Raw genomic sequence first — 13,077 nt, forward strand, 5'->3', positions numbered from 1 at the left:
ATCTGGAAAACAGAGACGCGGATTGACAAAGAGACACAAAAACTAAATTCAGAAACTAATTATGAATACCACAAGGCACGTTTGGACTATTAGTAAAAAAAATCAGATGGTTACCAAAATGTATTCCTTCTTATCCATTTCCCCGCCCTCGAAGACATGCCTTTGTGGACCTAATTTTTGGCCCCCTGAAACAGACCCTTAAATAGGCTGAAGGATTTTTTGGGTAACAGAAACAGAACTTGAAAAGACCGATATACCACATTAGTCTTACTTGGGTTGGTTGAAAAGTTGTCAATCAGCTGCTGCCAAGCTTGGAAAGCTGCCACTTTTACCTCTGCAGTGGAACTTTTAAAGCCTAGTTCAACAATGGGCAGGATATGGTTAATGGCACTTCCATGGTGAAATTCCTATTAAAAAAAATAGTGCATCATGTGGATTTAGCTTCAGACAATATTTTCAAGTATAAAACAGACATTTTCTGTGCATATTTTAATACACAATGTGCTACAAGAAGCACAACAGACTCGACAAAAGACTGGAAATAGTTATAAAACAATTTTTTATGGGATACAAGACCATACTATGTCATAAAACAGATAAGTATACAAAAGGAACTTTACTGTGCTGGAAAAATTAATGACTATGCTTTAAATTTCTGAAATACAAATAAAAACATCACAGCAACACACACAAAAATATTCCATTTCTGCATCTAAAAAACCCAACTGAAATCAGCACAACAATCTAAACAAAACCATCCATTTTTTATATATAGTAGTTTATGAGTAATTCCAAATATACAGCACTTGTTAAACATCAAAATATTATGATAAGAATCAACAAAACAGCTACGAAAAAAAAACCCAGCAAAAAAACATTTACTTTTGCAGCCTGACCCATAATGCAAAAAGCAAACATTATTTTACAGATCAAAAGCACACAATACCACATATTTTGAAGTAACTGATGAATCTGGAGAAAGTTTTTGAAAGATAAAGATCAAGCCAAATATTTTTCGTCTAAAATAACGATGCATACTTAGAGAAAACCAATCAACAGCTGATCACGAATGAAAATCTTCAAAGTGAAAACAAGTGTTCAAAAGACTTTTAAGGTAATTTTATGTAAAACTGAATATGGACAACTGCATGTTTCTTAAATAAATCACAAATTTATACTAGTGTAATTGATTGAATGACAAAGTCAATATTTCTTCTGATCATACCCAGTTGTTTTTAGATGCATGTTACATTTGACTAAGTTCAAAATACATTTCCAATCAAAAACATGGAATTTACCAAAACCATGTAGTAGTAAGACAAATTGCTTTGAGCACAATGGGAAAATGAATCCACTTTTATCAAAACTGCTTAAGTAGAATATTTATCTTCTCACAGTAACGTTGCTTACAAAAACTGAACGCTTTTATTTTTTCACTGCATTAATGGATACAAATGTGGGAAAATAAAAACAATTAGCATGCTACGACACCAAAACAATGCTACTCCATCTGGTAATTACCCATGTTGTGTGCCATTTAATCCAATACAACCAGAGCCATTCATTTATCAATTTTGGAAAATGCATATATATAAAAAAGTATGAATATAAAAAGCAATATTCAGTGAGACATTTTAACAAATCTGCAATCCTTCAAAACAATTAAAGGAGTTTTGGGCTCATTTGAGTTCATGGCATTTTTTTAACATATTCAGGGACATTTCAATTATATTTATATTTAAAAAAATACTTTCAAGGCAAAACCTCAAATTCTAGGGATGTCCAAGTTTGTATGAATCATAAAATTCAGCAAAAAGATACACTGAAAAGGAACATATCTGAATGTCCACAACTATTTCCGTGAAAGTTGAGCGTTAGTTAAATAATGTCAGTATGTTTATATAAAATTGTCCGACAATTTTTTGTTTTCCTTTGAAACTAAATGCAGTCTACATGGTGACTGTGAATAAAATGAATCTTCGAAAATCCTTCACTTTTTGGCGAATTATCTGTAAGATATGGGAAATGGTAGTCCAGATCTACATTTTCCAATTCTGAAGGTCTGTAGTTCAGAGCCAACCATCAATGTTCTGCAAGCAAAGTCACTACCAAGAATTTCATTATGCTTTCACTATGTTTTAAACTCAGAGGCAAACTGTCCAAATATGAGACTTTTTTTTCATTTTAAGGACTAAAGAGAAACACTTACCTCACCCGATAGCTGAATCAAGACACTCCAGCATTTTAACACAAAAATTTCCTGGCGCCCAGCAAAAAGCTTATTCAACTCAGTAGCAATTTTCTGAAGAAAAAAAGGACAGACAACTAATCAAACAGTTTTGCAGAGACACATTTGTAGCTAACTAGTTTCTGAAAAAAACACATTTTATATGAAAAGCTGAAAACTTCTAAATCTCTATATCTTAACTAATTTTTAAATTGATGAAGAAAATATCCATGTTTGTGAGCAACAGTCCCATGGATTTTGTTTAATGGGATTTAACATGATGATCCATTATGCAAGATGCGATGTTTTTCCAGAACACAAGATGCTTCAATATCATGAAAACATTTCAATGAAACTGAAAGGTCTTACATCATTAGATGAGTATAAAATTCATTTGCAAAATTTTGTCCTCAACATATGCAAAGTACGGCTGTGCAATATTAATTTCATAAAGGACCCATGTAAGTGTGCACCATGACAATTAAAAACAATTTGATGTCTTCTCTCAATGCACAGGTGTTCATTCAGTGTTTAAAATTCTTTTAAACTTGTAACAAAACTCAATATCCTGAATCACCTTTAGATGTACAGAATGTTTCAGGCACGATTTTCTTAAGCAGAGTAAGGCTTCAAAGTACATATTATATCTGACATACTGTTTTGAATTCCCCAACAATATGGGCTGAAACTTCTTTCTGTTGATTTTGCTGCCTTTGTAGACAGGGTACAGCTGATTCTAGGACCTCCAATGCCCGCTCACGGATCTTGATGGCTGAATGAACCACGTGGGGAAGCAGCAGCACAAACCATCGTAGTGCATGTGCACCCATCTGACTGGGAACTTGCTCCATTAATCTGGAATATACAATGTATACACATCCTGGGTATGAAAGAGACACCAATTAAAAGTATAAATACTTATCATGATAGTATATAATTAAGGTGGTGATTAATTCACAAGTCTAAAACCCGATTAACTGGGCTGAGATGAGATGGCAGTGATCCATAAAGGCGAGTGTTTTAGACTACTTGGCCACTGGCATGTTAAGTACTTCAATGTAAAATGGCCTCACTATAAGGTGAAATGCTCTCGACTCCTATGGACAGAGTTATATTGAACTATTTATATTTTATAACAAGTTATTTCCAGATGAAGCTGCTGATGCTCTTTTACACTCCTGCCCTCCATCTCACACACATCGTCACATATAAAATAAAAATAATTGTTAGAATAATCCAATGTTCACTGTTTCATCAAAAGATTAAGAAATCACCTGCTATTAGTAAACACTGAGCTAGCATCAACTCACCTTCCAATTGTGTTGACCACTTCATGGTCAACTGTGATAGACTGACCATTCCACTTTTCAATAGCTTGCTCTGATGCACTTAAGATTGAATCCAGCTGTGAAGAGAAGATAGAATATACTATGTACAGACATGCTTTTTGGTGAAAATTATTTAAGGCGGGTTTGGGGGTCCCATAAGGATGTTTTCGTACAAGAGCCCTCAGTTTACTGCATTTTAATCAATTCAACTGACAAAAGACCTGCCAACCGTAATGCGTCCGTCTCAGTAAGGCAGTTGATTTTTTTCCAATAAGATTGACATATTTTCAGTAAGGTGTAACAAAATATCAATAATTGCTATTGTAAAGCTGGAAAACATAATTAAAAGATCAACGCATCGACAATAAACATTATGTTCAACCAAAAAGTATGTAAAGTATGCATAGACTTTATTTACACTAGTACAGTTGCACAAACTCTAGTTCCAAACTCAGTGCAGCTCAATGGCCTGTTGCTATCTCTCAACTTGACATAATTTTTGGAAATCCTTTTCCATTTCACATGACAACAGCAATCATATCTCCCGTCACAAGTCTTACTCAAATTGGCACATGATGTCCAAAAAACATAATTGTGTCCTTTCCAGCTTTTACTTACAAGAATCTGAGTACTCCTTTTTATTCTTGTGTTGATTATTAACACTTTTCTAGAAGCTTATTTTCCCCGCATCGCCTTCTGGACACCATTAAAAAAATTCTATATCAACAGTTTTTATAATATTTTCTTTCTGATATTGTAATTTAATAAATAATAATGACAGAATTATTATTTATATGGTGCATTAAAATCTCCATGTTTTTAGAAACAAAACTCCTTATTTTTTATTTTTCAGATGCATAATCAGTTCATCAGTAATTTGTCAACTAAGCCCGGATAATTCCGGACCAGTTATGTCAATTTTTCTGACACCCCCGATGTAATCAAGATAACTGGGTTTGACTGTACATATATTTTTCAAGTTAATTTACCTCTAGATATCAAATTTTTTGCCCTTTATGTTAAATGAATGTAGCTGAAAGAATAAGGTGTGAAGGTATGATGTCTTTATGAAGGTACCATAGAATCGGTCAAAAATGAACTATTTCAAAACAATTGTCTTGTCTAGCGACAAGAATTTTTTAAAATAGTACTGCTGAGAATTTTAAATGACAATTTTGATCGATAGAAGGATCTGTCAAAATAGAAAGCAACTGGAAAAATACAGGATTAGTTCTCAAATGTCACAATATACCTGTTTCTGAATAACCTCCTCAGGAAGGCTCTGTTTCCCTATACACCATAATGCACGAGTACATGTTGTCTTGTCATCTGTCTTTTGTACACACTGGTACAGTCCACTGATTACTTCCCCTGCTTCAGCAACACTAAGGTGCCTGAGAGAATAATAAAGTGCACGACTGTAATGCATATCAACACAACATTTTGGTGTGCAAAAAAAAAACAAAACAAAAGCATAACAAAAATAAGTCACATTATTTATATAAATCCAACTCCTTCAATGAGCCCAGAACCTTTAGTGCATGAACAGTCGCAAGAAGATTCTATGGTCAAAAAAAGGTGACGCCATCAACCCTGGTTCCTTAATGACATGAAGAATGGAACAGAAGGATTAATCTGCATCCCTGTGAAAATGAGAGAGAGAGAGAGAGAGAGAGAAAGTATGTGTGCATGTTGGCACACGCTTGGGTATATGCGTGTTAATCTCTATTTTACTACCCTAAACCCAAAAGGTAGATAATAACAGGGTAGTAAATGAACTCTGGAAAAGGGCCAACATACAGAGATGCTGTCAAAAATTTATTGGGGGTATGTCATCCACATTTACCCCTAGGCATGCAAGAGTATGCATATGTCTGTATGGGGTATAGATATTGTTTTTCACCCTTCCAAATACTAAGATCGCAGCCAAATTCTGTGTTACGACTTTGTTTTTGGGGGTGTGTGTTGCTGTCAGACTATCCATTTCTCCTCCAATGCATCACCAGCAGCTGTATTTCTGTGTATGCTGCCATCCCCAAATCCAATGTCAATGATTTTTCATTCTCTTTGAAACTTCAATCATGGCTGATCTATCAGCTATAACATTCCAACACATATTTAACAGAAACCCTCAACAGTGTCTGCATAACTCGTATGAGATTTCAATCATACATGTTTTCACTACTTTTACCCAAATATAGATTATTTCTACAAATAGATCAACTGAGATCATTACTTTTACATACAGCTCAACTGAGACATCAACAAAATAGCATGAACACAACGATTTGATAAAAATTTACTTTGAAATTCATGCACCAGACAACAGGCCTGTACGACTGTAGGCCATTTCAAGAACGGGGTTTTAAGTCAAGTAAGAAGAACCACAATACTCAACTAGTAACAAGATTACTAGAGAACAGCGCTCTGAAATTTTGAACTCCCACCTATACCCATATCCTGGATCAATGTGCTCTACTTGCCTTAAAAAAAAAGAAATTAAATCTTGCAAAGTTATTTACATGCAAACACGAGGCACAAACAAGTCTACAATCAGGCACAGTACACATTCTACTATTCAGCAAGCATACATGGATTAGGTACATGTTCCTATACATGTGATTGGCTGTACATGCCAGATGACTGTCTCTAGCGATGGGTTGGATCTTTTAAATTAGACAAAATAATAAATTGTAAACCCTTATATGTTGTTTGAATGAGAAGCATTTTAATTAATGAAAAGTTTTCATTCAACATATTCTGCGAAGTACACACATACAATACTTTATGTCCCTATACAAGATCTTCCATTCAGAAACGTAACTGTAGAACAGGTTTATTTGTTTCAAATGCTCTCTCATTACCATTAATACTGAGACTGGGCAGTTAACTGTTTAGAAATGATTTATCCAGAGTATAAGCTGCCATGTTTCTGTAAACCTTTGACATGCAAAGGGCTTGTCAAACTTTTGATTCTGCAAGTTTTCAGAGCAGAAGTCTCAAAACTGCTAAATCATGCGTATTTGGATGTCAATTTTATTTCTGGGAATGCAAAAAATCAATCAGGTGGTAGTCCTCTGTACGCATGTAAAAGGTGGGCAGCAAAATTTAAAGACTTGCTTCAGCCACCCATTGAATGGGAAAATGTGTAGATCAATTAGTGTGTTGATATTTACGACAAAATTCAGTGGCTGGAAGAGCCCTGATGCACACGTTGCCATTATAAAATACACCAAAAGAACATGATGCAACAGTTTAAAAAGAGAGGATTTTATATTAAGGGAGACTTCCCCCTTTATCAAAAGGTAAAGGAGGGGGAGGAAGAAACAGACATAGATCAATATTTATCTAAACTTCAATATGTCTCTTTCATCATGCTCCACTTTCTTATAGCTCTACTGAAATCAACATCTCTGACAGATGTCATCTCTAGTTGTATAAGCATTAATCTGTTATTAATTCTAAGCATACTCTCCTTTCTTTGTATCAATATTGATTGTGCTTCTTTCTGAAGGGCATATACATAGCTAGCATTGTTACCTTGAATATGCTGGGAAAATGATCTGTAACTGTTATGGCTCACTACCAACATTTCCCAAATAACTGCCAAAGCTTGCATTAAAAAAGAATGATGTGTTTGATTACAAAATGGTCCAAAATTTCCATTTCAATTTAAATTATAATCCATCACTAGTATTTTCTTTCATAATTCACAACTTTTTCCTGAAATTGTTCATATTAAAGTAACAGTATTTTGATTTATTGATAATTTGTGCATTACCCATGCTCCTTTATTAAGAAATGTATCCCCCTACCGCATTTATGCAACCCTGCCTGTTTCAACAGCAAAAATCTGGGAACAAAGGCATACGACCCATTATTTTCAATCAACAGTAGTTTTTTCTGTCTTTCTGGAATGATTCATTGTCACCTTCAGCATTCTCTAGTGCGGTTTGGTAAATTAAATATTAAACCTAACAACTCCCATGATACATTATTACCGGACATATCAAGAAAATGAGGATTTTGTTTGCTTAGAAAAGACATGAGATTATAAAAACAATACTTTTGTACGACAAGCTATATAAAAGCAATAAAATATTCATGTAGTTCTTCTATAATTACCTGACAATCTCTTTATCGTGCAGACAAATTCCAAGCACCTGCAGAGCTGCCTGGGCAACCTCTGGTGATGATAATAAAATATCCCGCTTTATGATGGAGCAAAGCTTGCTGACATTCTTTGTAATATCCAAACTAAACAAGCTGAGTTCATCTTCACGCAGATGGCTGAAATTAAACAAGCATACAAACACAAACATGAATTAACAGTGTTTAATAATTAACTTATTTATTCTGAATTCACTGTTTTGCACATATGCTGCATGGCATGTTTTTCAGCCCTCCACTTGTTTAATATGATGATGGTAATTCACATTTAAATATACGGTACTGCGTCAATTCCAGGTATTTACTAATACCCATGCAAGAGTCTATGTTTTTTAAATGTAGAGAAAACTTCACAATATTCCCAGTGTTTAATCTTGGGACTGAAACTGACTGTTGACAATTTATTATTGTGGTTTATTTTTGGGTTTTTCTTGTTGTTGTTGTTCTGGGGTCTAACGACATTTTTCAGCACATGATAGGCAGTATATGGCGGCCAATATTAATGTTGGAGGAAGAACCCGGGAAAACCCCAGAAAGAACCACCGACCCATGAGAAGCTACTGGCAAGCTTTCTCAAACACACACTGGCTGAATCTTAGACTCGAACTGCCGCAGACAGATGGCATTGATCCGTAACAAAGAGCGCTTCAGACCACTCGGGGCCATGTTTTTTTTTTAGTATTGTTGAATTTTAAAAAATATTTAAACATAGTATCATATTTACTTACAAATATTTTCTTTCTGATATTGTAATTTAATCCTGATTTTACAAAAATAACGAGCATGTGCTTTTGATTTTCTGTTTCTTTCCTTCTTAAAGTGACGGTTTCACAATTTTATGCCAGCGAGTTACACGAGTGACGAGTCCAGGAGTCCTCATCCTGAAATTCTGTTGAAAGTCCTGATTAATAATAATAAGGAATATTCTTCCTCTGGGCAGAACTCACCTGCAGCAGCTGGTGTAAGCCTCCAGTTTGTCTGCATTGCTGGATGTCTTAGAGTCCAACGCTGACAGAATAACGGCCAAATTCACATCTGGTCCTGGCACAGCTACCATTTTCATTCAATGCTGCCTTGTAATGGTAATCTAAAAGCAAAAATAAACTAGAGGTATTTGCAATGGGTGCATCATAAAAGTCTGCAATTGCTCATACTTGCTCAGCAGGGATATAAACAGGGATTTGTGTTGTTTGGACTGAAGGGATCACAAGCTTTTATAAACACAAATTTTCAGGTCTTTTCCACAATGAAATAAATTTCTTCAAGGTTAATATATGACCATTACTGAATGGAATTAAAGAATATTTTGGATTATAAAACATGATTTTCTCTTTCAAGACTCCAAAACAGATTTGTCAGAAAAGAATTGATCATGTACAAAACCACAAAATGAGTCATACGAAACAAATCCGACTATATTACTATAAATTGGCATTTAAAACCATTTCAATGTACAAAATACAAAAATTCGAACTTTACTTTGCTGACCTGCGTTAAGTTGCTATGTGGAAACAACATGAGCATAAATATTTTTGTTTCCTTTCAAACCTTTAATTTTAAAGAATTCTAGAATATATGTGCAAAGAATTCTAGAATATATGTGCATGTTATACAAAGAAAACATTTCCTATCACAGTATGAAAAAAAAACAATAGATGCAAAGTATTAGAATCTTAACTTACCCTGAATTTGTGTGTGCCAATAAAATCTCAAACAATATTTTTCAACCAACCTAAACACCTTAAGATAATTTGGTTAAAAATTCCATCATTTAAAGACATTTACAAAAGGGTTGATTTAAATTTTAACAAAAGTCCTTCAAAATTATACACTGTTGTATAAACAAGGGCTGAATTTTCTGTAAAATCAACTTGTCTTCTTGTAGTTCAATAAACCAGTCCCCAAACCTGTATTGATACATGGATTCTTATCGTTTCTTTATATATAATAAAAGAGAGGACAATTTCCCATTTCTCCGACAGTCCATTTAAGATCTGAAACCAATGCTTCAAGCTACAAGTCAATGTGTAATAATTTCACACCAAAGATCAGCTCACTGATTCAACATTTTCCTGATCCAGGTTTCCTCTGAATATTCCAACCCTACTGTTCACATATGGACATTCAGGACAGAGTGTGGGTTCATTGCAATTACATATAAAACATTTGGTATCTGCCGCCACTGTCAGATAGCTTACCGGCACCCTAGCAAATTTAAGCTATGTTATATCGACTTATACAAACATGAAATCTCCAGGAAAATTATTTATTTTCCCATAAAGTATTATATTCATTACATCTTTAATCCATTGAAAGACTAGACGAAACTCAGCATAGATGAAACCTGACCCAGCATTAGCCATTTGTTTTAATAGTCACATGACTTCACAACTCTTAAACAATGACATCGCAAGTCCAATAGTTACATGATATCAACAACAAACTCCTTTTCAATGTTGTTGTACAAAATTAAAATTATATTAAATGAAAGTCTGATACCTTTTGTAAAAACCAGAAAGAACATTTTTATTTCGAGAACAACAAGAAACTTGGCCAGTCTGATTCATCAAGCAGAGTAGTCTGGTTACCTGCATCGTATGCTCCCTGCGTAATAGAGCACATGTGAACATGGTAGTCACGTGATACAACAAAACTCCAGAAGTTGGTCTCAGATAAAATATAGAGAATTGTATGCCCTTTCGTTTTTGTATTTTTATTTCAACAACTCAATTAAAAACAATTCTACAATATTTGAAAATGACAGTTGTGAGATTGTGTGTTCTCGAGTGACTAGCAATCGCTAATATCAGCTAAAATGTCATCAACGCATAGTTTTATCGTCGTTTAGTAGATTAAAGACATAACGATTTTAATACTCGCAATTTCTGAGAAAATAATTTTCATATCGATTTCATGCAGAAATAAATCGATTTAACAATATTTAAGTTTGCTAGCCATCTGCTAAGTGGCTATGCTTTAATGCCACCATGTTGGCCTCTTGTGATGCTCGACTGGTTTTCATACCTTCCATAAAAAATTTAAAACATATGGCTATTGAACAGTGAAACAAAAAAATCAACTAGATGAATCTACTCCACTGAGTGTTTGGATTGTCTCAAATATATTTATGGCAAGCACCCAAATGATCCATATTACAACCTCCTAATATTCTGGTTAGAACTTAAAGTTTGACAAAAACTTTATGACTTCAATTTATATAAAAGCGTAGTGCGATATATTCCAGAAAATTTGACTTTAATGACAATGTTAGTCGATAGCAGAACACGCTACACAGCGCCATTAATTAGGCAGTAAGACCTCGATCCACAAAACATAAATAGCAGGGTCGATATTTTACATAGTAGGATATGGGGAAGTACTAACAAACGGGAGGGTGTGCAAATTTCATGTTGCAAGTCCGAATTCAAACCCCATCGAATGAGAGGTTCCATCAATGTTTGTGGTGAATATCTGAAGCTACTGGGTAAAGATGCGATTGGACTTTATTTTTCTGTCCATGGCAAATTCATTCCAGTGCCATTTCAACTGTTTAATCCCTCCCCCCCCCCCCCAATTCTTCTAAAAGTTCTGAATGAAAATTCAAGCAAATCTCACAATAGCAATTAAAAACGGTCGACAAATAAAAATACTTTCATTCCATTGTAAGCAAAACATATATTAACATATGATCAAGTCTTAAATAACACAATTTCGATCTTACCAACATAACACTAGAAAATGCAATCATTTCGCGGGAAATAGGCACACAACGTTTTGATATCTAAACGTTGATTGGTTCGCCTATCTATAACGCAAGCGCAGTCTATGGAAAGGAGTTGTATTACTCAACGTAGTACCGCAAAGGAACCGGAGTATCGCTTTCGCATTCGTTCATTCCTTCTTCTACTGTTTCTTTATTTTGTTCGTTCTTCTTTTTTATTGTCCCCTTGCTTTTATTTGTTCTTCTCTGAACTTGTCTCATTATCATCGTTTGGCATGTGAAAGACTTCTTTTATAAATTTTTACATACAATAATTTGATCCGGAATTATTAGGTCAGCATGAACAAAGTTACGCCACTTGTCGAGGTATCTTGAATCGTTACTTTTAGTTATCAGTAACTGACGGGACTAATAATACGAAGACAACTAGTTGTGTTGTATATAGGCGTAACATGATGTATTTTCGCATATATAATGGAATCCCGCGTATTGTCTCTTCGTTAGTTCTCTTTCGATGAATAATAATAATAATAATAATAATAATAATAATAATAATAATAATAATAATAATTATTATTATTATTATTATTATTATTATTATTATTATTCTTATTCTTATTATTATTATTATTATTATTATTATTATTATTATTATTATAAATAATTAGAGTTACTGCAACTACTTATACTACTACTACTACTACTACTACTACTATATTTTCTATAAATGAAATCATAAAGGATATATTCTAAAAATAATTTCTTAAAGTATTAGTTTATAGGTTCCACCAAATTTGAATCTCAGATAGTGGTCTATCAAGCAAATAATATGGTATTACAGTTGAAAGAAGAAGACGAAAAAATATTTTAGACGATCTTTTTATATTTATATGTGTCATTAACTATTATTATTATTTCTAAAGTATTTATGTTTGCTTTATAGGCAAAAATAAATAGCATTTTTTAAAAATGAAATCTGAGTAACCCATTCAGTTACCTGATCTCAACATCCGGCAGACCCATGGACTCCAAAAGGAAGAGTCGCCGGACCATGAGTTTGCAAGCCTGAGAGTGTAGAGAACTGCAAGTTCCCCTAGGGTGCTTTGACTTTAATTCCTAATATTAGGATTAGCGTTCCCGTCAGTAACCGGGACAACAGTTCTTTGACTGACCATTTCCAAGTGTAGCGCTAATGATCAACGAGTTATTCAAGTTTCTTTAAGAAAAGATCCAACCTATCCTGGCGCATCATGATTGGGGTTGCTTGGTGCTGGATGACTTTGTTGCAAGTAGTCAATGGGGCCACCCTAGGGACAATGGGAATTAGCATTACAGACCCCCCCCCCCCACCGGGCCACTCTAGGGACAATGGAAATTTAACATGGGGAAAATTGCTGGGCCACTCTAGGGACAAGGGGAATTAACATGGGGGATAGAGTTTGGGCTTGTCTAGGGACAAGGGGAATTGAACATGGGAATAGAATTTGGGCTTGTCTAGGGACAAGGGGAATTGAACATGGGGAATAGAGTTTGGGCTTGTTTAGGGACAAGGGGAATTGAACATGGGAGAAAAAAAACTACTACTTTAGGGACAAGGGGAATTTAACATGGGATTTTTTTAAAAAAAAAAA

At 34.4% G+C, this 13,077-nt stretch overlaps 1 protein-coding gene across 1 annotated transcript in view; it reads right to left on the minus strand.

Moving 5' to 3' along the window:
• LOC149776489 (uncharacterized) overlaps window positions 1–11,504 on the minus strand; it is a 79,228-nt gene extending 67,724 nt beyond the window's left edge. Inside the window, exons 1-8 of the mRNA XM_089941311.1 lie at window positions 11,447–11,504; window positions 8,673–8,812; window positions 7,681–7,845; window positions 4,808–4,949; window positions 3,538–3,632; window positions 2,884–3,082; window positions 2,210–2,302; window positions 272–407 (exon numbers count right to left, since the gene is read on the minus strand). Of these exons, the coding sequence (XP_089797437.1) occupies window positions 272–407; window positions 2,210–2,302; window positions 2,884–3,082; window positions 3,538–3,632; window positions 4,808–4,949; window positions 7,681–7,845; window positions 8,673–8,788 (946 nt within the window). The 5' untranslated portion in view covers window positions 8,789–8,812; window positions 11,447–11,504. The remainder of the gene's footprint in view (window positions 1–271; window positions 408–2,209; window positions 2,303–2,883; window positions 3,083–3,537; window positions 3,633–4,807; window positions 4,950–7,680; window positions 7,846–8,672; window positions 8,813–11,446) is intronic.
• Between the last annotated feature and the right edge of the window lie 1,573 nt (window positions 11,505–13,077).

The sequence above is a fragment of the Sinohyriopsis cumingii genome, chromosome 18 (assembly GCF_028554795.1).
Source record: "Sinohyriopsis cumingii isolate HCF-2022 chromosome 18, ASM2855479v2, whole genome shotgun sequence".
Taxonomy (NCBI): Eukaryota; Metazoa; Mollusca; class Bivalvia; order Unionida; family Unionidae; genus Sinohyriopsis; species Sinohyriopsis cumingii.